Raw genomic sequence first — 27,104 nt, forward strand, 5'->3', positions numbered from 1 at the left:
GCTATACTCACCAGTTGTATGGCTATCATAAGTACAGTTTTCAGGGAAAAAGTCCTATCACACAAATCAAATAAATCTTCCAAACTAGGTCCCAGTAGTTCCAGCACCATGGCATTGTATTTGCCACAAGGGCCAAAATAATAAACCTGAGGTATTCCATCTAAAAGATGTGGGGGGGAAATGATATTCATCACATTTAGTTGCATTCAGTTTTTAAACAAACTTTTATTTATCTCAGCTATAATATTTGCATCTTAAAATTTATCTTGCTTAGTTGTAATCATTAAATGAAAAACATAACAGGCAACCACATTCCTTCATGGAATTTTGCAATAGTTCAATTTATTATTTAACAATTTCCATAGAAAAAGTATCAAAGTGAAAAGCTTAAATATATGGAAAAACATAATATTCAGGTCAGCTCCACCATGCATGGGTGCATACCTCCCATCAGCCAGCTGGTTTTTGCATGCATGAGGGGGCAGAACATTTGTGGGAGAAGTGCATGAATGCAAGGGAATGGGGCAAACGCATGGGAGTCACATGCACATGCGCAGAGGCGCATGCGAGATTCCACGTGAATGTGTGGTAGTTTCACATGCATGCATGGGGGCACCCAGGAGCCCCACATGCATGGGATGGGGTGCACTTGGGGGTAACATGTGCATGCGTGGGGGACAAATCACACACGCACTGCATTATGAGTGCATACACACGCTTTCAGCACTCGGGAACAAAAAGATTAGCCATAATTGAACTATACAATACTATACTACCAATTTCATTTAATTCTTTTAATACAGTGGTACCTCGAGATACGAGTTTAATTCGTTCCGGACCTGGGCTCTTAAGTCGAGCAGCTCTTATCTCGAATGACTTTTCCCCATAGGAATTAATGTAAATAATTTTAATTGGTTCCAGCCCTCAAAAAACTCACAAAGTTAGTCTAAATTATGCAGAAAGACATGTTTTTAATGAAGAAATGTACATGTACATATAAATGAATAATGAAGTTTCTTTCACTTAACTTTTAAACTTTCTTAAACTTTTAAATTTACATATGTTCAACTTCTCTGCCACCCAATCCTGTAGGACAGAGGTCCCCAACCCTTTTTGCACCAGGGACCGGCTTTAAGCGATCAAGAGAGGAATGGGTGAATGAATGGACGGAGGGTGGGAAGGAAGGAAGGAAAGAGGGAAGGGACAGGAACAGAGGAAGGAAGCAAGGAAACTTATGAAAGGGGAGAGTAAGAGAGGAATGAGTGAAGGGAGGGAGGGAAGAAGGTGGGAAGGAGAAAGAAAAGAAGAAATAGAGGAATGGAAGGTAAAAGAGAGAAAGAAAAAGAGCAAGAAAGAAAGAAAGAAAGCAAGAAAGAAAGAAAGAAAGAAAGGGGGAAGGGACAGGAACAGAGGAAGGAAGCAAGGAAACTTATGAAAGGGGAGAGTAAGAGAGGAATGAGCGAAGGGAGGGAGGGAAGAAGGTGGGAAGGAGAAAGAAAAGAAGAAATAGAGGAAGGGAAGGTAAAAGAGAGAAAGAAAAAGAGCAAGAAAGAAAGCAAGAAAGAAAGAAAGAAAGGGGGAAGGGACAGGAACAGAGGAAGGAAGCAAGGAAATTTATGAAAGGGGAGAGTAAGAGAGGAATGAGTGAAGGGAGGGAGGGAGGGAAGAAGGTGGGAAGGAGAAAGAAAAGAAGAAATAGAGGAAGGGAAGGTAAAAGAGAGAAAGAAAAAGAGCAAGAAAGAAAGCTGCAAGCACCCCCCCGAGCCCCCCAGGCCGGCTGCAACCTTTTAAAACACGCGCGCCGCTTCGCAGCTGTCTCCTGAAGCCGAACGCGGAAGTTAGCGTTTGGCTTCAGGAGACAGCTCCTTGGCGCTTGTATCTCGAATTTGGGCTTGTAAGTAGAACAAAAATATCTCTCCCCTCCCAGCTCTTATCTCGAGTTGCTCTTAAGTAGAGCAGCTCTTATGTCGGGGTTCCACTGTATTAGAATTTCTGTTCCCTTAGATTTTGGGCAGCATGATTCATAAGCAAATGAAATAATAAATCTAGAAAAAATATGTACAAAGGCATAATCTTAGGTTGTCATTTCTCCTAAAAATCAGTGTATCTTCTTAAATTTCTATAATCTATATAAATATCAATAATCCATCTTATTATAGATAAAAAAAATTAATGAGACAACTTTAACAGAAATGAAGGAAATAGATAATGCTTTTTGTGGCAAGCCTCACCAATAGAATTTAAAAGTTCCCAGGATCTCAAACTATGTTAATTCATAAGTATTTCCAAATCAAAACATTTTCATCTTTCATTAGTATCTAAAATAGCAAATAGGTCCATTTAAATAATTCAGTGAAATCTTTGTTTATTATAAATTTGTTGTTATAAAACCTTATCCCACAATGATGACTTTTATAATGCTAGTCAAGGGAAATGTGTATAAAATGCTTGTAAATTTTTAACTACCGTATATACTCGAGTATAAGCCGAGTTTTTTAGCCCCAAAAATGAGCTGAAAAACACAGCCTCGGCTTATATTCGGGTCATTGACAAAGTCACCACACGAGGGCGCCATTGCTTGAGCCAGAGCGAGGAGGCACCAGCTTTTGTCCCCTCTGGCACGCCGTAGTTCCTCTCCCTAGCAGCAAAGAAGGCAGCCATTTGCAATGGTGAGTCGGATTAAAAAGGCCCCCTGCTGTCAGATTCTCCTCCCCCTCCTTTGAAAGGATTTAAACTGTTTAAAAAATGGTATTTTGTGGTAGTTGCTGTCCTTGCTTGGATAGGATCTAATAATGTGTTATGAGGCAGAGCTAGACAGGAATTCTTTTTCTATCTGTCTATCTTTCTATCTATCTATTTTTCTATCTATCTATTTTTCTATCTATCTATCTATCTATCTATCTATCTATCTGTATCTATTTCTTTCTATCTATCTATCTATCTATCTATCTATCTATTTTTCTATCTGTCTGTCTATCTTTATATCTATCTGTCTATCTATCTATCTATCTATCATCTATCTATCTATCTATCTATCTGTATCTATTTCTATCTATCTATTTTTCTATCTAACTATTTTTCTTTCTATCTATCTATCTATCTATCTATCTATCTATCTGTATCTATTTCTATCTATCTATCTATCTATTTTTCTATCTGTCTGTCTGTCTGTCTATCTATCTTTCTATCTATATCTATCTATCTATTTTTCTATCTGTGTCTGTCTATCTATCTTTCTATCTATATCTATCTATCTATCTATTTCTATCTATCTATCTATCTATCTATCTATTTTTCTGTCTGTCTGTCTATCTATCTTTCTATCTCTATCTATCTATCTATCTATCTATCTATCTATTTCTATCTATCTATCTATCTATCTATCTATCTATCTATCTATTTTTCTGTCTGTCTGTCTGTCTGTCTGTCTGTCTGTCTATCTTTCTATATCTATCTATCTATCTATCTATCTATCTATCTATCTATCTATCTATCTATCTATCTATCTATTTGGTTTTCTATGCTGATAACCTCACAGCAGCTAATGCTGAAGCTCTTCTTTGGATACACTTATTTGTTTGTTTGTTTGTTTGTTTGTTTATTTATTTAATTGGATTTGTATGCAATCCCTCTCCAAGGACTCAGGGTGGCTCACAGCATATATAAAAACAGAACAATAATGTAAATCCAATTAATGATGAGAAGGAATCCAGTTTTGAAGGATTTTAACTCTTAGGTTTTAGCTTTGTTCCTGATCGAGCTACTTTTTTTACTTTTTAATTTATTGTTAATATTGTTAATTTGTTTACCCTCTTTTAAATTTACAGAGCTGGTTTACTGGTTTTCTTTAAAATAAATATTCTAAAACATGTCTCAATTAATGTAATTTTATTGTTTTCCATTTTTATAAGTTACCAGTAGCCACTGCATTTTCTAACCTCGGCTTATACTCGGGTCAATACGTTTTCCCAGTTTTTGTGGCAAAAATTGGTGCCTCGGCTTATACTCGGGTCGGCTTATACTCGAGTATATACGGTATCTGTCTGTGAGAAATAGAACATCTTATTTAAATAGATGATGCCTTATCAAAGCCTATTGTAGCTTTAAAAAAACATTTACCTTGTGTATGTAATATCAAACCTACAGCCACATATGACTAAAGCGCATTAACTCCTTTTTGAAATTACAAGGCAGCTTGAAAAGGATGAATTATGAAGACAAAGGTCCTTCAATGGGTGGCTTTACCTGTGAATACCTTATCAGGCAAATGCTAAATGTCACTGCAGTAAAATGTGTAATTTGCTATGTATCAATAAGACATATCATTAAATGTTTCACTGGCTAGTACAGCAAAAATATTATAGTTAATTAGCTTTCATAATCTAAATGACAAGTTCCCAATTTAATACAGATATTGCATCGTAAAATATTGATAAAAACAAAGTTATGTTATTTAAATAGTTTTAATGTATATTTAAAGCAAAACAATTAGAAATTAACCAAGTTATTTAACTTTCAGCTACAAGTTGACTTAAGGGTAAACAACTGAGTAAGAATTGATCAAATCTTGCCTGCCTTTACTCCAGCCGATGATATGAGTATATGAATGTGATAGGATGAATGTGGGTGCCTGTTTTTTAATAATCTTGGGGAACTAGATTCTATGTTTGGGTTTTCTCATATGTTTTATTTTACATTATTCCTGTTTTGTAAGCCACCCTGAGTCTATGGAGAAGGGCAGTATAGAAATCCAAACAAACAAAGAAATATTCCACTACAAATTATACTTACCTCCAGATCCTAGCTGCTTGTAGAATCTGTATTCCAAGTGCAGTTGTGGTGCTCTTGACTTCATTGGCTCCTGGAAAAACAAAAAAAATTGTTTTCAAAATCAAAGTCTACACTAATATAATACCGATAATAAAAAGAGGCAGGTAGAAATAGATTTATTTGCAGATATATAATTTATTTGTTGCACTAGTAATTATCCCGTTACTTTCTCCATGGGAGAAAGAATGCCTAAGCGCTCTTAATATATCAATCAGATGCGTAAATAACTATAAAATATATAGTACATACACAGTGTTTCTAATCTCAGCAATTATGTGGACTTCAACTTCCAGAATTCCTCAGCCATATACTTATTCTAGTTGGCACCTTATACCTCTATAGAACAAGGATATTGTCTGAAATGCTCAAAGACTCAACCATCTTACTGGAGGATAAAGTGACCTCTACGACTATGTAAACATGTATTACCACCTTTGATTGGTAAATGTGTTTACAGTTTTCTGGACAAGAATAGACTAGCCACCATCATCCATGTTTAAATTACTGCAGTACGACTTATTTGTGTCTACACAAGTTGCTGATATTGAAGTTACAGCGACCTACCTATGCATGCCCGTACTACACCAGTGTTGAATCAACTGTGTGACCTTCCTACTGTTACTGAGCCAAATTCAAAGCTTTGCATACTCAGTAAAGGCTTAAACTGCCTTTCTGGAAACAGACTGGATAGTGGCTAAGATTATCAGATGCAGTCATGTGAATTCTGCCACAACTTCATATGGAGTTATTTCAATTTAAAATAATTGCAGCCATCCATACATTCATGGGCCAACCTCGCTATTCCTCCCCCCGAGGTCAATGGCCCCAGGCCTGTCGGAAAAGCCAGCTCTTTAAAGCTTTCCAGAAGGCCAAAAAGGTGAAGGCAGTGCAGATCTCAGGAGGTAGCTGATTCCAGAGAGTCGGGGCAACCATGGAGAAGGCATTTCATCTCCCAGTGCTCCTCAGTAAACCAGGGAACTTTCCTGGATCCACTGCCATGGAGAGATCACAAAGGCGCAATCCGATCCAGTGCCCCAGATACTTGCCTTATTCCAGGCAACTAGTAGGGACTCAGATGGATTATGGACAAGGGATTCAGGTATCTCCCCAAGCTCCTTCTGGAACCCTTCCGAATCCATTAGGCGTCTGGGGCGGAATCCATTAGGTGTCTGGGGTGGAATCACTTAATCGGTTCTGCCTCCCTGTGATGGAGGAGTGGTTTTTTAAAGTCTAACCTCAGCAGGAAATGATCTGACCACGAGAAGGGAGAAACGATTATGCCCCTTAATCTCAGATTATCTCTCCACTGCCCTGAGAGAAACACTAGATTAAATGTGTGACCTAGTGACCTTTTTATTTTGTATCAAATGTTTAAATATCAGAATTTTTATTCTCTGTATACTTAAAGATATATCAACATTCCAATTCAATATCTAAAGTCATTAAAAAAAATTCCACAATTTTCCAGAGGAGAATCGAATAATATATTTAGGGGCATGCAAAAGAGAAAAAGCTAACTGAGGTCAAAATCTCCAGAAAATTTGAAACAGAAGAAAATAAATGGGAGCGGTGGGGAGGGGGGGATTGAATGCATGAAGTACTTTTTTTATTACACTTATAGGTATGTTTTGTTATGCATACTATAACTACACTTATCTGTAAAAAAAATCTAGTGATGAAGCTTTTATTAACTGAATTTATCTTTACTGAAAATGCAAAGTTAAACTGTACTTTAAGAAATGCATATTGTGTGGCACACTTGAGAACTAGTCCTGAAATCTATTTTATTTATCCTTAATATTCTTTCTTTGTGTGTCTTACTCATGAATACTCAATTATTACTTGCATTTGGTAATTACTGTTAGGCTTATCAGTGTGAGAAATTAATTCTCACTCAACGCTGATAATATTCAGATCTATTAGTTTTTTGAAGTCTTTGATGAATGCATATGGTCAGCAATATTGAATGTCTTATTAACGTTTCATCTTCAATATCCTTTTATCACCTCACTGTATATGGAGATTGGTATGTTTCAGCCTAATAGTCCCTTTCCTTCCTTTATTGTGTTTTCTTCCAGTCTACTGATTCCCAAATTATTTCAGTGTCCTCCACAGAAGTCTCGGGGTTTTGCCTTACATTCAGTCAATTCTATTCCAATTCATGACTTCCACAAAGAAAGTTGTATATTTTTGTTTCATAAGCATTCATAGGATCAGGGAGTTTCTGATGGAGAAATCTGGCATTTTTTCTGTTTTTTTCACCTTGGTTATTTCACACTCAGATTAGCGGTCACCTTTTTGCAGATGCTCCTGACTTCTCCCTCCATCCTTTGAATTCAGAATACCACATTTGCATATTTCTAAACTTTCCATGCTATATTTATGTCTCATTACTCCACCGATTCCCATTTCAAGCCAGCATCCAGCATGCCAATGCTTTTATTTAAGAGCTTCTGGCCATAAACCAATCAGAATTTGCCTGCTTGTTTCTCTACAACCATTCTCTTCCTACATTTGAGCAAGGCCTTTTTTATATAGATTAGAAATTCTCTACATTTACAGCTTCCAGATTGCAGGCACCTGACCCCATGGTGGTGGAATTGGCTTCCTTGTTCCTTTCATTTTTGAAATGATTTGATAACCCTTTAAAGGGGGTTTAAAGACCTATTTATTCAACTTGTGGGTGGGTGGGTGGATGTGGGCCAGTTTTTTTCTGCCTTATTGCAGCAGTTCTAGTTTAAAACATGTCTTATATTAAATATCAAAAAAGCAAGTGTGTGAAATATTCTAGGGTAATTATCATTTAAAGCACAGCATTTTAGAAAAAATGTATCAATCTTTTCCTTTCAATTTAACTATAACAAAAATAAAATGTTAAGGAAAAATATTGTGTTTTTATTTTATGTCTTCATGTCTCCACTCTTTTCCCATTTCATTAAAAGAAGCACTTTATTCAGCAAATCAACCATAAATTCCACCCTTATTCAATAATAAAAAGAAAGTAAACTCATTACTGCTTAAATGGCATAAAGAAGTTCAAATAATGTCTTTATTGACTGGAAAGTAATTTGGCTTCTAAGGTTTATAGCAATAATGGAGGCAATAAGACTATTTTAAGTCTTTAGCATAACAAATACAGAGGCTGGCTAACATTCCAACATCTTAGAAACTTCTGGAAGTCATACTTAAGTTTGAACATATGCAGAAAAAGAGATTCCTCTTTTTGACAAAGTGTTTTAATCTAAAGACAACACTGGAAGATTTCACTTTCCAACTAAGAAGATAGAATAACTTCCAATATATTATAAAAGGAACCACATAAAATGGATATACTTGTAGTGGCTAGTTGCAGCAAGATTGATAAAGAATAAAAAACAGATATAGAAGAATACCAAGATTAACTGGATAGCATAAAACCCAAGATGTATTTTTGTACAATCCAAAAAAAGATAGAAACTTAAAATTATTAATAACTAAAATGGATGAAAGGCAAATCAAAATTGGTTCCAAAACAACCCAAAATATCCTCAACATATATGAATCTTTATTGCAAGAGCATGTGGGCACTATGCACAAAGTCTGTGTACTTTAAGGTCAGTGGGCTACCAACCACAAGGGATTAATACACACACTCACATATGACTCCTAAATTAAAATGAAAAAAGGGGCATTGGTCCTACCTGATATGCCTCTTCCACGATGGTGGATATAGCAGCCATGCATGGGTTAATCCTATCTGTTCAGTGATTGGACTGAACCTGCCAAAATCTTGTATTTATGTTGCTGATGTCCTTCCTGGCTCCAAGAAAAGGGGATAGGCTGGCTGCTATATCCACCATCATAGAAGAGGCGTATCAGGTAGAAGCAACACCCCTTCTCCCTGGTGGATATAGCAGCCATGCATGTGCCATATACCTAATCTGAATGTCCACTATGGGAGGGCTTCAGTAATTGGCGAGGTCTCAATCTCTTTTTTTAAAAATATAATTTTATTGATTTTTTTGAAAATTTTACAAAAAACAAAACAAAAAGCATAAAGTGTACCATCACCAAACAGAAAGAAAATCCCTTCACCAGGGAAGATTCAATTTTGTATCCTTCATTTGCTTTGTCTCTGGGTTACATTGATCATTCTTTATAGAGTGATTGAATTTTATTTCTTACAATCTCCCACAACTTTCTGAAGAACCCTCCGACCGAACGATGCCTCTTTAACAACTTTTCTATACTATCCCATATACAATATGTAATTACATATACAATATATATTATAGTCTTTGTGCAGTATAAATAGACAGATGAATGTGAATGTAGGCCAAAGGTGTGCAAAACATTTATGCTTCAAATTCAAAAGCTTCATTTGAAGTTCAGAGCATGGCCTTTGAATTTCAAACAAGTTACACTAAACATTCCAGAAGTGCACTGAGTTTGAATTCAAACACCTTTTTTGAGCTCTGAAGATTTCTATCATAGTCAAAGCACCCACCTGTTGGATCCACATTTTGGGGGGCTGGAAATATTTTGTGCAGTTATAAATATAAGCATGCACATTCAAACATTTCACCCCTTAATATCAATTTTTTTTCTTTATACAGTCAGAAATAAGAGTTTAGGTACACTGCAATCTTGGAAATGTTTATAACTTTTGCATTGAATTACAATATGGGATAAAGGTGTTCCATATTTCTTACATTAAAATGTCAACTGCCATATTGTTTAACATTTAATTATTAATGATCAATCCTGTAAGAGATTGGAAAATACAATATTGCTCCTGGGTTACCTTTTCTTAACTTTATAGAAATGAAAAGTAAATTGAAAGCATAAAGGAAAATGTAGTTCACAAGAAAATAGTCTCACTTTTTAAAATCACACAAATACTTTTCTTCCAATCCTAAGAAATAAGTTATTCAGATATGAATAATGAAATTATATTGCTTTCAGAATTATCTTATGAGGCAAACCTCTTATTATGTAACATGGTAAAGCATCAGCAGAGTTTCTTTATTATGACTTTCATGTTAAAGTATATAATTTGAGATGATTTATATCTTGCAGTCTTCTAATTTAAAATCTAAAAGAGTGGTGAAGGAGGGATATCCACATAAAAGAAAGCCTGTATTCCACTAAAATTATTTGAAAAAGCTCAACGATTTTTTTTTAACTTCTGGAAAATCTTTTCCATTTTTATCTCAAATAATAACTAATGTTAACTTACCAGTTTAATTGCCACATATTCATTAGTATACAAATTTTTTCCTTAAAAAAATGAAAAACAGAAATGTTAGAATGTATAACTCTCTATATAATAAATTCATCTTATTAGTCAAATCTTCAAAGTTTCACAAAAAACGTAAACATATTTAATAACTTAAGCAAAACTAACATGTATTAGTTTACAGATCAAAAAACTCTAATATAATTCAGTCTCCTGCTTTATCTTATTATTTCAATGTCTGAACATTATTTTAATATTTTTTACCTGTCCTCATAGTAGCTAACAATTTAATACATTCAAATGTTACCTTAGTTAAAAAACAGCAATGCATACCTTAAAATTTTGTTTTTAATTCTCACCTTTCTTCCATAGTGCACAAAAGACCCTCTCTCTACCCCTTGTTTGGAAGCTTGAAAATAGGGATATTAGGATTTGTAGGAATGAGTGAAAGGGGGAGTACAGGTGAAGAATTATCCCATTATGTTAATGGAAGAACAAGCCACAGCAAGTATATTATCAATATGTACATTATTGTGCAAAAGTCCAAGGCCACCACCCACTTTGTTTCAATGAATTTTTCGGTCTCTGTATTAAGATTCAAATGGAAAATATAGGAAATATGTACGCAAAATTTATATACACAACCATTTTCAGAACAAAATGGCTTCTTCAGGCAAAAAAAATCAATATTTAGTGTGACTTCCCTTGGCTCTAAATATATCTTGAACTCTGGGGGAGATTGTCCTGAGGTTTTCTGAGGTAATCTTCTGGTATATACCTGGCTTTTTTCAGCATTTCCAAGGATTCTTCTTTAGATTCAAGTTGTCTTTCTCCGTTTCTCTGTTCAGGTGATCCCATACTGCCCCTATAATATTCTGATCTGTGGAGGCCAACCCATGACTGTCCAATCAGCTGTTTTTTCTTGCTAAATATGATTTAACTGTAGTAGCAGTATACTTACGAGATAATTATAACCCATCCCCAATTGGGTATTTTCCAAACGGAATAGCATGATGAATTAAAACTTGTTTGTATTTTTCAGCATATCTGATCCCATCAATATGGACAATATCATCAACACCACTGGCAGAAATGAAGTGCTAAACCAGGGTTCCCAATGAGGATGGTACCACCTCCTGGGGGGGGGGGGTGATTTAGGGAGGCGCTAAGAGGCAAGGGTGGTGGCAAGGGGACACTAAGGGGGCAAGGGGGGTTTGCCATACCGATTGCAACAGCTGGCTGGCCACACCCCCAAATCAGTCAGGTCCCCATGTCCCCGCCACCCATACCCACTTTTACCGCTTTACCTGCCACTGTGCTTGCAAAGGCAAGCAAGCAGAAGGCCACATGAAGGAAGGAAAGCATGTTGGGGCAGTGGCCAAGGGGAGTAGCAGGCTATTCCCTTTCCACAGTCCTGCCATGCTTGGCGGCCTTCCACACAACCTTCCTGGTGGTCCTACACACCCAATTGACTTCTGAGGACAGCGCCAAGCCTAGCCTGGCCAGGGGTGGGCAAGCGGCCCTTGGAAATGCAGATGCTGAGAGGGGCTGCTGCAAATGCGGCCACAGAACCCCTCTTTGCAGGGTGATCCAAAGAGGGGAGGGGGATGCTGCAGAAAAGACCGCCTTCCACCTTTGCTGGCTCCATGACGCCTGTGGCTCCAAAGCAGCCCACTGGCTTCTCAACCAGCCACCTGCCTGCTCGGTTTTCAGATCAACCCAGCCAACCACTGGCATCATGCTGGGAACTTAGACCGCGGTGCCGGGTTGGAAGTCAGTGGGCTGCTTTAGAGCCCCAAGTCCCGCAGAGCTGGCATGGGAGGAAGGCGTCTTTTTCTATAGCTTATCCCTCCACTGTTTAGAGCACCCCTGCAGGGCTCTGCTTTTGCAGAAATGGGGTGGTTGGTTTTACAAAGGATTGGTGGAGGGATGTGCGGCCCTCCAGGAGGGAGAGCAGGACAAGAAAAAGCATAATAGGCTATGCTGCCCTGGCCCCGTTCAACCGTGCTTCTTTCAGCCCATCCACTCCACAGGACAAGACAATCAGCTGCACTCCTCACCCAGCCTTCCTCACCGGGGTCTGCTGCACCAAGGACTCTGTCCTGCCCAGTTCCACCCGCTGCCACTTCACACAAAATTTTTCAGGAGACAGCTGAAGCAAGGGACAGGCGGCAGCACATGGGCCCAGCCAGTGCTTGGCTTACCTTCCTGGCAAGGCTTGGAAACTGCCCGGCATTCTCATCCACTGGTGTTCCACTTTCTGTATGCCCCTCCACCAGCCCGGAGATTATGCTCCCGGCATGGCACATGCCAGGGGACTTGACGTTGCTGGAGTGCGGTTTCTGCCACCCCTCTAGCTTCCAAGCTTCACGTCCGGGACTTTGCAGGCTGGGAAGCATCAGGGCATGCATCTATGGAGTTCTGTTGGGCTCCGGGCTGGCAGGGACCTTGGCGGGGCAGGCAGAAAGTGGAGAGCTGGCAGATGGGTGTGTCAGATGGTCTCCAAGCTTGCCAGGAAGGTAAGCTGAGCACCGGTCGGATCCACACGCTCCCATGAAAGAAAGATGTAGGTAGGTAGGTAGGTAGGTAGGTAGGTAGGAAGGAAGGAAGGAAGGAAGGAAGGAAGGAAGGAAGGAAGGAAGGAAGGAAGGAAGGAAGGAAAAGACATGATCACAATTGAGCCCAAAATTTTGGTGGCTAAGCAAGAGCATTGTTAAGTGAGTTTCATGACATTTTACAAGATACCCAGTCACCTGATTATCAAGCCACACACACCTGAAAGGGGTGGCGGCCACTGAAGATGAGTTTGTAGCACCAAGTTGGTGGTGGATTGAAAGATTTGGGAACCATTGCCCTAAACCAAGACAGACCCCCCCACACCATGTTTCATTGAAGGCCGCAACAACTCATTCCTCCATTTCTCTCCAACTCTATTGCTAAAACTTTCAAATTTGGATCCATCACCTCAGAATATTCTTTTCCAATTATCCTTAGTGAGCTTTCTCATACCTTAGCCTTTTAACCATGTTCCCCAAAAGTGGTTTTTTGATTGCTACATTTCCATTTCCCAATCAAAATCATCCCCAATCAAGCTTCTCAGACTGTAGAGGGGTCAACCATACATCCTGATGAAGATGCTAGATGCTGAGCCATTTCCTTCCAGTCTCTCAAAGTAAAAACTTTGAGGAACTTCTCATAAGAATTTCAAAGTTTCCCTGGATTTCCAGTCCTTTTTCTGTCTTGACTTCTCATGCTCTCAAATTTTTAATAGCATTAGTACTTAGAATTATGTACCACTTCACAGTGCTTTACAGTCCTCTCTAAATGGTTTACAGGCAGCATATCGCCCCCACAATCTGGGTCCTCATTTTACCCACCTCAGAAGGATGGATGGCTGAGTCAAGCTTGAGCCTGGTGAGATCTGAAATGGTGAATTACAGCTTGAATAGCAAATCTTGAATATCCAGTTTGTTTTTGAGAGTGGCCTTGCAAAAATATGGTTTCACGTCTGTCACATTCTATGATCTTTGGCATTTTGAATGGAATGTGATTGAAAATTGTCTTATTAGCAAGCTTCCAACGAAGTGGTGGACTGCTGCATGGTTGCAAGGATTCAAACAAGCCTTTAGCTCTGATTTTTCATTGGATTTGCCCTTGTTTTATTCTATCGCTTTATAACTTACTTTCTGGTTCATTGTCTGACCCAGCTGTGTTCTGCGGTGCCCTGCTGTTCTCAACGGAGCTTCCTAAGCTGATTAGGAGCCTGTTTGAAGCTCCATTTTTCTCCCAAAGGGGCACACACAAGTGAAGCGAGTGCACTCACAACCAGTGAACCCTTTGTTAAAGCAAGTGCAGTCCATCTCTGATTACAGTCATAATATGTATGTATGTGCTATGTAATTCTCAAGCATGTAATAGACCTTTTTGTACAACAGTCATTTTGTACAAAACAGTCAAACAGTCGGTGTTAGGTTTTAGCAATGTCAGCATATAGTGGTGTAGGATTTCCTGCTGAAGCAGGGGTTTGGACGAGTCTACGGAGAGGGGCGGCATACAAATCTAATTAATAATAATAATAATAATAATAATAATAATAATAATAGAAGACCTCCAAGGTCCCTTCCAACTCTGTTATTCTATTCTATTCTATCCTATCCTTTGTATCAACAATTATAAATAGTTACCTCTATCTCATCGGTAAAAGGTTGTAATTACTGCATGATACAATAACTGACCTCATAGTACTGTCTTTTAATTGTCCAAACTGTCCTCCCACTTAGCTTCACTAAATGATCATGGATAATAATTATGTACAGAATAAAAGGAATTAAAACTGATTCCCCAAAAGCCTTTATTCTTGCTGGTGTTAATTTTATACAACTCTATGTCAGCATTTAACTTTCCTTTGTTTCCATAAGAAATTAAGCTAAGTTATAAAGTCCTGAGGAGATATTGTATCCCTCAATATTTGAGATTATCCATAGCTTCTTTAAATAATGTATAATAGTACAAGTTAGCTATCCATTTCCTTCTTTGTGAACTACTCATTCGTCTAAAAGCCTAAGGAAAACTCATTAATAGCTTCCCTGTCACCAGCTTGGCAAGACAATCTTGAGACATGAGGAGACAGAGCTAACTTCCTTCCTCCCTCCCTCCCATTTCAGCACTAAGAAAGTAACATCTCTGCCATGTGCATGCATGGTGCATGGCAATAACCTGGTCTTCCAAGTGCCAAGACGTGCCTGGACTGCACTCAGCAGAGGACCATCAGCGAAGTCTGTAGTGGTGAATCTCTGGCAAGTGTGCCAGTTGTGGCACGCAGAGCCGTATCACCTGTCATATGTGGCAATGCCCACATGTCGTCTGGTGGGACCCAGGGGAAGAGCCTTCTCTGTGGCGGCCCTGACCCTCTGGAATCAACTCCCCCCGGAGATTAGGACTGCCCCCACCCTCCTTGCCTTTCACAAACTCCTCAAAACTCATCTTTGTCATCAGGCATGGGGAAATTGATTCCCCTGGGCTGCTTCCATTTTACGCATGGTCTGTATGAGATGTATGATTGTTTTTATATTAAGGGTTTTAAATCGTTTTAGTGTTGGATTTGTATTGTTTTTGTTGTGAGCCGCTCCGAGTCCTCGGAGAGGGGTGGCATACATATCTAATAAATAAATAAATAAAATAAATAAATAATTTCTCTTCTGAGTTTCTGGCACACACATGTGCACCAGCCAGCTAGTCTTCTGGTTACTGGTACGCACGTGCACACGTCGATTAGCTGGCCTTCACATGTGTGGCAGTGCCAGAAACTGGAAGATCAGCCAGCCAGTTGATTGTCGCACACACATGCGCACCAGTAACAAGACGACTAGCTGGCCGATGCAAATGCGTGCACCAGAAACTAGAAGTTCATTTCCCATGCATGTAGGCCCACCTGGCAGCTCCTCTTAGCGCGCGTGTGCACCAGTCATGCCGTCTATGTCCACATGCAGCCCCAGGACGTTCACCCCCTTACCAGACAGGAGTGTTGCCACCAGTCACTCACCTGCGCCTGCCTGCCTGTGCCAAGAAAGGCCCCAAAGCTGAGCTGCCTGGGATCCACATGGGCTGCCGCAGGGAGAGACCTGGCATGACAGGCAGGCTTGCTACTGCCCAGAGCACGAAGCTGGCCGCCACGTCTAAAAAGAGGCTGTGGCGGCAGGCTGTTTCTGCTGGCAAAGGTTGGTGCAGGCGGCTTTCCAGACCCCAAACAGAGGTGTGGGGTTCATACACGGGTAATGCACATGCATGTGTGGGGTGGGGCTCATTCATGGGCAGAGTGTGCAGGTGGTCATACGCATATGCACAGGAGGTGCATCGTATTATCGGTGCTGGCACGCACACTTGTACACTGCTGCACATGGGTGGGCAATAAAAAGGTTAGCCATCACTGCACTAGGTTATGGATATTTTGAGTCATAATCCAAAACTCACAAATGCTGCCCCCCCCCCCCCCCGGCAGATGTTCATACTGCTCCCACTCTACTGGTCTCCGAAGACCTGGCTGTGCTGGCAGGCCTGGGGCCGTGAATACTACCATCTATCACAGCCGAATAGTGTTGATTGGATAGGTATGTAGATTTAGTTGATGGGATTGCTGCGGGGGTAGTAGTTCCTTTGCAAAGTAGTTTCTTTACAAAGCTACATATGGCCACTGAAAGAAGACAAATAGACAAGTAGTGGCCATGGAAGTACACTCTGTGGTTGTAAAATCCAGTAGGCCCCAAATGCCCAAATTTTGATTGCATCGCAGGGATACTTCTATTTTGTGCTATTCTAATTTGGAATGCTAGTTAAGCAAAAAGTAACTGTATGAAACACAGCATCTCTACCAGGTCAAAATAGGAAGTCTTACAAATCAGGTTTAGAACACTTCAGAATGAGGATTGAAGGGAGAGGGAGAAGAAGACCCAGTGCGATGCAATGAATAAAGTATTAGACGAGAAAAGGGAAGATCCTGACAAAGTTGTTATTTAAAAAAAACAGGTCTCTTTGCTCAGTTAAAGTGAATAACAAATAAAAATACTAAATTCTACTAGAATATTATTTCTTAAAGCAGCTGCACCTTTTCCAGATATCATTTAACTGCCTCTTGATACTCTAATACCAGGTATAGTAGCAAATTTAGTTCAAAAAGTTGTAGAAAAGTACTACATTCAAGTCTACAATATGTTCTATATAGGATCCTTGTGTCTTCAAATCTAAAGAACCAGACCACTCTAAATATTCTCCACAAAGGTAATAAATAATGGTTACTCAGTTTTAAATTCAGACCAGCCTTCTTCAAAACATTGTGGGGCTTGCAAACCTCTTTCATTAAATAGCTAAAAAGAATCTTTGCAGTAAGATTTGAATATCTCAGGTTTTGTTCAACTGAGATGAAATAAGGACAATGGTTATGGATATGTGAAAACAATTAAATACAAGGGTTGAATCACACATCAAAACATCTTATTTCCTGAACTCTGCCTCTAAATCAAGTTTATGTAATTCATAGTGTTTGATGAAAGTGGTAGAAACAGCTATATGGTAGTCCAACAAACTTGGCTGCTTGTCAAGTAGAAATAACCATTGTCAAGAGCGATTTGTTTCTGCCCTGTGAAGTTTTGTTTGTTGAATCATCATGGCAATAAAATCTTTCCACCAAGGACTCAAAGAAACAAGATGTATTAAAAATACACCAAGACATTAAAAAACTCTTGTTTGTTCTGTTGCATATATCTAGTTTATATCATTCTGGCTCCATTGGTAAGAAAAAAAGGAAGTTAAAATATATCCTTGGTGCTGGAAAAAATGAATTTGTTTTAGAAGTGAAAATATAATGATGCAGCAATAATTTCCATGTGAGATATTTAGGTTTAGAGGAACAAACATATTTTAATATGTATAACCTGAGATAAAATGATATAACTCTCATAATTGAAATATTGAAAACTTGAGGATACAGTTAGTTCAAAAGAACACAAGCAATAGAAGGGATGGAAATCTAAGGGAGCAATGATAGTGATGCTGCTGAGAACATTTAATGCTATGCTGGGAGAAGATAATGCAGAAAAGGTTGAGAGTTCATAAAAAAGGGGAGAAACTTAAATAAAATTGCAAATAATTTCAACCACAAAAAGATAGCAGAAGCAGACCAAGGCCAAAAGATAAAGATAAGAAATAAAACAAATAAACCAAAACAAAAACATGTTAAAAATGGAAAGTAAATCAGGTCACAAAAAGACATAAAATTAGAATTATAAAGTATTCAAAAAATTATACAGAAGGTATTCAAAAAAGGTAAACAAATTCAGGGTAGAGAAACTCCAGTAATTACAAAAATCAGTGCAGATTTGTGAAGAACTAGTATTTTTAAACAATTTTTTGTGGATTAACTTCTAGTTCTGGATATATTCTAAGAAAGATGGAGAAACCGTAATAGTTTTAGAGAAGTGAAATAAATATGATTGTGGGATTAGAAACTTTAAAGTTGAGACTGGAGAAAAACTGATGATGAGATAGAGACATAAATAGACAAGCACTTTTCATCTACCTGAAGAGAGATCTTGCACAAAAGATTAGTTTCTTGTGTTCTAGAGTGTAAGACATATAAAATGATCTAATGATCTATAAAGTTACAGGAAAGTTGACAGGGAAAACAATTATCAATGAATGTGGTGAGTTTTACTTCACTAGCTTAGGAGATACCTTTATTAAGTAGGTCAAACTTAGAGACATAAGACTTTCTACTTGGAGGGGAGGGGAAAAAAACATTCCCATTCATTTTCACAGGGAATGTTTGGAATTACCATACTTTTTCTAAAAGGGGAGCTGACATAATGTCAGCCTCCCCAGGTAAACCAATCAGGAAAAACAGGAAAAACTAGTTCTTCTTTACTGTAAAGCTACATTACCAGAATACTGTATTGCAAGTAATGCTCCTTGTCCAGTTTGAAATTACATTTGACCAGTTGAAATTACAACAGCACTGAATGAAAAGATTTATGGCCTTTACCTGAAATTATATCCGTTGTAGTCATGTGAACAAAATTCAAGCACTTAGTAATCCAACCATCCTTATGACCAACCACAGGGATGCTGAAGAACCCGCCCTCCCTTATCTTCCACCTTATCTGGGGTACTTCAGAAGGTACTTGGAGGACAGGGAAGTCCTGGGAGATCTGGGCAGACCATGTGGAAGTTGTGGAAGTGCTGCAGTGCAGACATGGGACTGTGCCAGGCATCTCAGGGCCTCCTCTATTCTGAGGCACCTGGTGATCCTCAATGACCACAAAAGGAATAGCAAAGATTTCTATCAGGCTCAAGGAACTGGAACAACCACCTAATCAGAGTAGGTTCTTTATTGTTGCATGTCTATTTGTAAGAATTTCAGGTAAGGGTTTCAGGGATTCTAGGGGAAATCAGTTCTCTGTCACTTCCTGCGGTGCAAGGACACTAGCTAATCTCTTCACGCCTCTCTCTCTCCTTCCCACACTCTAACTGGAAATACCATCACAATTTTAGTCATTCAGCAATGTGATCACATGAACACTTCACTTAATGACTGCCACAATTTATAACTACATTAAGTAGTATCCCAACTTGTAATAAGTGGGCTTACTATGGCTGTTAAGTAGACGATTACCACAAAATCTTGCAGGATCTGAATTAGTTACCATTAGGTTTCTGGGCACAATTTGAAGTACTAATTCTTATTTATAAAACATTATATAGGTTTGGCACGGAGTGTTCCTTTGCCCAAGGAGAGATAATCTCAGAAGAATATGCTGATAATATCCCAATTTCATGCGGTGAAGGAAGATGAGACTTGAAAGTAGTTTTTCAAGTAGGGCACTTATATTTTGGAACAACCTCCTTGTTTAAGTTAGACAGCCCCCATACATACACACATACTAATAAAGGTGATATTCCAGAGAGCTTTGGGAAAGTTATTGTTCACCATAATTATGGGAGGGAGGTTGTCTTTATTGTTACTGTTGGTTTTGATTTTAGGTTTTCTGTATTACTTGGATAGCAGGTATTTAACTATTTCTTTACTGTGCATGGTACAGCACATTTGGAAGTCATACCAAAAGGTTTGGCATGACACTTAGAAAACCTGTGCATTGACAAAATCTGTGCATTGACAAAATTTACAGTTATCTACTTTGATCTGCACAGCCTAGATTTTGGGAAGAACCTGATATGAATGTGAGACAACACCAACTAGCTGTGATTTCATATGGTTGTATAGTACAGTATATATAATAACAAGATAACAGCCATAATGTACATCACAGGGGAGGAATCTTTCCTGAAGCATAACTTATTACATCTCTTATTTTCCATGCTGGTTAGGTTAAAATTGGAAGCACCGAGTCTCTATTGGCGTTTCTGCTAGGATGTTCATGTATGAAAGGAATATAAGAACACTGCCCAGAAGATTTCTGTAAACAATTGTAACAGAGTTCTATTTCGTCTGTATTCAATGAAAATTATCCCTTCCTTTTAATTCTTAAACAACACTGAGGTAGTTTGGACCAGAGACTAAAACAACGCTCTGCTAATATATACATTTTCTTTTCACTACAGTGGCAATAAAATGAAGAGAGCAATAAGACAACGAAAGTTAAAAGAAACAGGAATGAAAAGTTGAAATTGAATAGGAATATCACTTTGTTAAATACGGTAAGTGATAAATAAATAAGGCTAAATCAAGAGTTTGGTGCAAAAGTAAAACTATTGGAAAAAGACTTAAATATTGCAAAAATCTGCTTATCTTTAGGGCCCTTGTCCAACTAGCTGTTTGCCACTAAATAAATAGTAATAAACCTAACCCTAATCTAATTTTTAAACTTATTATATAATCTACTAGTACAGTGATGGCGAACCTTTTTCCCCTCAGGTGTCAAAAGTGTGTGGGTGGGTGCTATTGTGCATGTGCGAGTGCCCACACCCATAATTCAATACCTGGGGAGGGAAAAACAGGTTCCCCCACCCCCCGAAGACCCTGTGGAGGCCAGAAACGGCCTATTTCCCAACATCTGGTGGGCCCAGTAAGCTTGTGTTTCGCCCTCCCCAAGCTTCAAAGGCTCCCCCATTCCCACAGAGACTCTCTGGAAGCTAGAACCACACTATCAGAGCCAAAATTCAGCTGACCGGCAAACATGTTGGAGCTGAGCTAGGGCAACAGCAGATATGGCTCCGTGTGCCACCTGTGGCACCCGTGCCATAGGTTCACCATCACTGTACTAGTACATCTAGTTTCTGAATGTATTTCATTACATACACATACATAGACACACACGCATACATACCACATATACATACATATATAAATATTTATGTTTACAATTTTCCATTGCCTATCACCATTGAGGTGGAATCAATTACTATCTATTGCAGAAATATTGCTTTGAATACTGTGAATTTGAATAATGCAATTATTTGATGGTTTAGCCCCACTAATCAAAATTTACCTGTCTTCATATCAATATGTTGGACAAATAATTAGATCCAGCAACATCCCTTTTCCCAGAAATCCCTTTTACTATCATGTACCCTGCACACAGATTCAACACACCATTGGAATCCAGGTTATGGTACCAATTTCATCTTTCCTATGCATGGGATCTTGTTAGGTAACCTATCTGCAGTTGTTTCATCATCAAATTAAAAGCATCACTCCACTATTCAAATTCAAAATTTTCACAATAATTTACATCCAAGCAGTAGTGTTTATTATTATTATTATTATTATTATTATTAATAATAATAATAATTAGATTTGTATGCCGCCCTTCTCCGAAGACTCGGGGCAGCTCACAAGATACAATATAAACAATGCAAACAACAAATCTACCGTAAGTAATTAAAAATTTCAAACTAAAATTCCAATATATTAAAATCAGTCAGCCAATTCATTCACAACCACACATCACATTTAGTAAAGGGGGAGGGAGGGTTGATCTAATTCCCTCCTGCCTGGTGACTTAAGTGAGTCTTAAGACTCTTGCGAAAGGCGAGGAAGGTGGGGGCAGATCGAATCTCTGGAGGGAGCTGATTCCAGAGGGCCGGAGCCACCACAAGAAGGCTTTTCCCCTAGGCCCCGCCAGACAACATTGTCTGGCCAACGGGACCTGGAGAAGGCCAACTTTGTGGGACCTAACCAATCGCTGGGATTCAGGCGGCAAAAGGCGGTCCCGTAAGTAATCTGGTCCGACGCCATGCACAGTATGAAGAGCTGCCAATTTGTTTCCTGCTATTCTTCAGCTTTCTTTTATAGATACGTTTTACCACACACTCTGTCTCAGGATCTACCTTATTTCATTTCCTTTAATGTTCATTTTGTTGTCAGTTTCTGCTATCTGATTTAATTATCTTAAATCTACTCAGTACTTCTTGTCCTTTCTGCCTTCTTTCTATCTTCTGTCTGTATTCCTCACTAAGTTTTGGCCAATTTGTTTAAAATGTTTTTAATAAAGAACATTTTTGTGTCCAACCATATTTATTTTTTACATGGCAGGGGTTTTTTTAATCTTACTCTCTCAATTACATCTCTATAAAGTTCTATTTTCCTAAATTGCTTTTCACCCATCCAAAAAAGCACTTTTGACTATTGTTTTTTTTATGCTACAATTTTGGGTTTTTTGGTGAGTGAGGAAGATTATACAGTTGAATAAATCAATTCAGTATGTTTTATAAATATAGTAATAGATGAGCATGATATGCAAACCAATAATTTATTAGTAAACCATAGTTAAAACAATACATGGCTTAGAGCTATGTACGAAATCATACAAAACATTATTCTGAACTGCTCTCTCAGAAGTTTCTATCTTGGGCTCAATCGTGGATCCAAAATTACATTTATTTGCAGAAGTATTTTCAAGAAAACTAGAATTGAAATTAAATTACTATCAGATTATAACTCCATGTCACAATAAAACTGAATTCATAATTTCTTAATACATTACAAAGTTAATTTTAACACTAGATTGAACCATTTAGTATATATTTCTTCAAACAGGCCCATTAAATATAACTTTTAGTGGAAATTGTTTGGAAAGTATAGTTTAAGATTAAACAAGCAGTATTCTAACATAGGCTGCTTGATCATTTCTGTTTTCCATTAGGAATAGCTAAAAATTATTCGATTATCTTTTCAACCTTATACCCAATATGTTTTATTCTGAAGTGTGGCCCAACTGACTATAATGGTTCAACAGATTGTAGTTTAAAGTCCCAACTTGAATGTTATGTGTGAATAACTCCAAAGATCCAACCTGGTGCTATATTATTAATACTTCCTGATCAAACATAATAGTGGCAGAGCTGTCAATAAAGAAATATAAGTGGATCTGATTTTAAATGTGCTAGCAAATGAAATTATTCTTTAAAATACATTGTCTTTAGGAGTTTTTACTGGACTGTTTAGATAAGGAAAAGCTTACCTAATCGTAGCTCCCCAAAATTGCCACAACCAATTTTCTTTCCAACTCTGAAGTTAGGTCCAACCATTAATACACCAGAATTTGATGAGCTGCTACGTGGATTGTGACTTGAGCGTCCACTTGGCCTTGCCATTCTATCATCCAGTTTGTCTTTGTCTTTTTTTTTATCCATATCAAGTTTATGGTACTCCACTTTGAATGTCTTCCCCCAATCAAGGCACGCCAAGTCAAATGGGGTAAAGTCGAACTGAAAACATCCTTAGTTAAGTGCTCCACTTAGTTACTGTGAGTTATGAAGCTGCTGCAGGCAGTCACTCTTTGCGTATTCATCCCATTCGCAAAGTGTTTTTCACTGGTAGCTATTACAGCAAAATCTCAGTAGATCTTCTATCAGCACCATTTACAGTTTAAAGTGCTTCTGTAAAAAAAAAATAACCTTTTATTAAATAATTGTGTTGCATATAGCAGAAAATTAGATTTTGTTAAACCAATAAACACTTAATAAAAGCTATGCACAGGCTATTAAAATGCCTGCAATGAAAAACAGCAATAAAGATACCACAAATAATTATTCAGAATAATGCACACCAAACTGCAATTAAGTTGCAGAAATTCACATGAGCACAAATCAAAACAACTGTACAGATCAAGTTTGATTTTAGCAGTTAGGTTTATTTTTTGTTATTTATTATTACAGTTGAAAGGGACCTTACAGGTCATCGAGTCCAACCCCCTGCTTAAGCAGGAAATCCTACAGCACCCCAGCCAAATGGCAGTCCAATCTCCTCTTGAAAATGTCCAAAGTTGGGGAGCTGATAACCTCCGCTGGCAGGCCGTTCCACTGGTTGATCGCTCTCACCGTCAGGAAGTTCTTCCTTATCTCCAGGTTGAATCTTTCCTTTGTCAGCTTCCAACCGTTGTGCCTCGTCCAGCCCTCTGGTGCCCTGGAAAATAGTGTGACCCCCTCCCCTCCATGGCAACCCCTTACGTACCTGTATACAGCTATCATGTCCCCCCTAGCCTTTCTTTTTACTAGACTATCCATGCCCAGTTCCAGTAACCTTTCCTCGTATGGCCTGGTCTCTAGTCCCTTTATCATTTTAGTTGCTCTTTTCTGCACCCTTTCCAGAGTCTCTATATCCCTTTTGAAGTGTGGTGATCAGAACTGGATGCAATACTCCAGGTGCGGTCTGACCAGGGCCTTATAGAGTGGTATTATTACCTCTCTGGTCTTGGAGTGTATCCCCCTGTTCATGCAGCTTAGGATTGTGTTGGCTTTTTTAGCCGCTGCTGAACATTGCTGGCCCATGTTTAGCTGGTTATTCACCAAGACTCCAAGATCCCTTTCACAGTCACTTATGGTGAGTGTGGTGTTTGTACGCGTGTTTTGAGGGTACTTTTGCCTAGGTGCAGGATTTTACTTTTTTCTACATTGAACTTCATTTTGTTTGTTTCGGCCCACTGTACAAGTCTGTCTAGGTTGTAGGTTGATTACAAATATTGTGGACCTTAGGTTGCAATACAGCCCCCATTCAAACTGTTTTAACCTCTTGTACATAATCCAATTGTCTGGATTTCCAAAGGCATTAAGCACACTGTTTGTTGTACTTTTTGCCCATTGCAGTTGCAATTTCTGAAATAATGGCTTTTTAAAAGCAAGTGTCATGATTCAAGTTACTACTCCTATCTGCATAGAAGTACAGTGGTACCTCTACTGAAGAACACCTCTACTTAAGAACTTTTCTAGATAAGAACCAGGTGTTCAAGATTTTTTTGCCTCTTCTTAAGAACCATTTTCTACTTTAGAACCCGAGCCCGGAAAAATTCCCTAGGAAATTTGAGAGTGGCATGAAGGCCTGGCCAGTTTCCTGCCATTTCCCCTTTAATCCTGGCCATCTCGGGCTTTTCTGGGCTGCCAGAGGAGCCTTCGGGTGGTGCTTAAGGAGGCTTTAGCAGCCCAGAGCGAATGGAGGGAAGTGTGTGCTCTTCCTCGCCGTCTCGGAGTCCCTCTTTCTTTCTTTTTTTAAGCCTTAAAGTTTTGGATTGTTTTCACTCCCCTCTCCTCATCTTCTTCCCTCGGCAGCAACTGTCCTCCTCCTCTTCTTCCTCCTCCTTCTCCCACCCAAATTCGGAGCTTTTATTTCTTTCCTAATGGGTTTGCACACATTATTTGCTTTTACATTGATTCCTTTGGGAAGAATTGCTTCTTACAAATTCTTCTACTTAAGAACCTGGTCACGGAACAAATTAAGTTCTTAAGAAGAGGTACCACTGTATACTATAATATTAGCTAAACTTAATTTCAATTCAGTGTAATCCATATTGAATAATGATGCTAACCTATCACCAATACAAGAGTTGTTTTGACTAAATGGAATGTTTTGGAAAAGATAAAAACGGTTGCAGGTAATATTGGATTTATCAATGGAATTTCTGTCACTCAGCAATGCAGTCATAAAGTATGATGCCATGTGGCCACATTGCTTAGTGATAACAGTACAGACAGTTTCTGTTGCCATTGTTAAGTGATCCCAACAGCTAAGGATTCCCCTCAATTTTACTCCTGTATTCTTTTTACTGAAATATGATGTAAATGTGCTATACAATAAATAATTAAATCCCGCCCTCCAATCCAATCCATTCCCAACTTTGATCACTAAAAAACTCAAATCTCAACTATCCCCTCTGGAAATCCCTGCTTGCCTATCCACTCCCCCCAATCCTTCCCTTTTGGCTGTCCATCTAATCAATACTGCCATCTGCCCTTATCACCTAGTCCTACAAACACCACCAATGCATTTTTACAATCCATTTCATCCCTTTGTCTTCATTTTCTTTTGGAACACATCTTTTGGTATTTCCATTAATAACAAGTATTCCTCGGGTTACAACCACTATTACGGGACTGCCTCCTCCCTTGCTGCAGCAAGTAAGGGCCCACAGAGTTGGCCTTCTCCAGGTCCTGTCCGCCAAACAATGTTGGTTGGCGGGACCTCGGGAAAGAGCCTTCTCTGTGGCGGTTCCAACCCTGTGGAATCAACTGCCCCAGAAATTCGTATTATCTCCTCTCTACCGGTCTTCCGAAAAGCTGTCAAAACCTGGCTTTTCCGGCAGGCCTGGAATAGATTGATTGTTAGTACGCATGTTTTTTGTTTTATGATATATGTGATTTTATTGATGTTCTTTACTGCTTTTTTTACTTGCACTGTATTTATAACTGTTTTTAGCCTCTCAGAGTCCGTTTGGAGTTGAGCGGCATATTAATGCAATTTTTTTTAATTATTATTATTATTATTATTATTATTATTATTATTATTATTATTATTATTATTATATGACAGGCTGTATTTACCAAGGAAAATAGGCGGCAGAGGACTTTTGCAAGTGAAGCAGACAGCGGAAGAAGAGAAGCATGCATTAGCTGACTATGTGAAGGAGAGCAAAGAGTCAGCGTTGATGGAGGGCAACAATAGGAAGCTTCTCAAGGTGAAGTAAACTAAGGACCAGTACAGAAAAACTGTAACTCAATGTCGTATGGACAGTTGGCAGAACAAAGCATTGCATGGCCAGTTCTTCGAGAAGATTGAAGGCAAAATGGATAAAGAAAAGACCTGGTCATGACTTACAAGTAGAACACTCAAAAAGGAGACAGAAGGACTGATACTGGTGGCACAAGAACAGGCCATTAGAACAAATGCTGTCAAAGCCAAAATTGAAAAATCAACAGACGATCCAAAGTGCAGACTCTGTAAAGAAACAGATGAAACAATCAATCACATACTCAGCTGCTGTAAAAAGATCGCACAGACTGACTACAAGGATAGACATGATGCTGTGGCACAGATGATCCACTGGAACTTGTGCCGGAACTACCATTTCCCAGTGGCAAAGAACTGGTGGGATCATAAGCCCGAAAAAGTGGTCAAAAATGAGCAAGCAAAACTACTGTGGGACTTCCGACTTCAGACTGACCGAATTCTGAAGCATAACACACCAGACATCCTGATTGTGGAGAAAAAAGAAAGTATGGATCACCGACATCGCAATCCCAGGGGACAGCAGAATGAGGAGAAGCAGCTAGAGAA

At 38.7% G+C, this 27,104-nt stretch overlaps 1 protein-coding gene across 6 annotated transcripts in view; it reads right to left on the bottom strand.

Moving 5' to 3' along the window:
* CSNK1G3 (casein kinase 1 gamma 3) overlaps positions 1-27,104 on the bottom strand; it is a 75,914-nt gene that overhangs the window by 34,946 nt on the left and 13,864 nt on the right. For 4 of the 6 annotated variants that reach the window (XM_070742856.1, XM_070742852.1, XM_070742854.1 and 1 more), the window contains exons 4-7: positions 23,020-23,437; positions 10,049-10,089; positions 4,792-4,861; positions 12-160 (exon numbers count right to left, since the gene is read on the bottom strand). In XM_070742856.1, the coding sequence (XP_070598957.1) occupies positions 12-160; positions 4,792-4,861; positions 10,049-10,089; positions 23,020-23,191 (432 nt within the window). In that variant the 5' untranslated portion in view covers positions 23,192-23,437. Of the gene's footprint in view, positions 1-11; positions 161-4,791; positions 4,862-10,048; positions 10,090-23,019; positions 23,438-26,645; positions 26,766-27,104 lie in introns of all 6 variants that reach the window. The other 2 variants (XM_070742851.1, XM_070742855.1) reach the window with 1 other exon arrangement.

The sequence above is a fragment of the Erythrolamprus reginae genome, chromosome 2 (genome assembly GCF_031021105.1).
Source record: "Erythrolamprus reginae isolate rEryReg1 chromosome 2, rEryReg1.hap1, whole genome shotgun sequence".
Classification (NCBI taxonomy): Eukaryota; Metazoa; Chordata; class Lepidosauria; order Squamata; family Dipsadidae; genus Erythrolamprus; species Erythrolamprus reginae.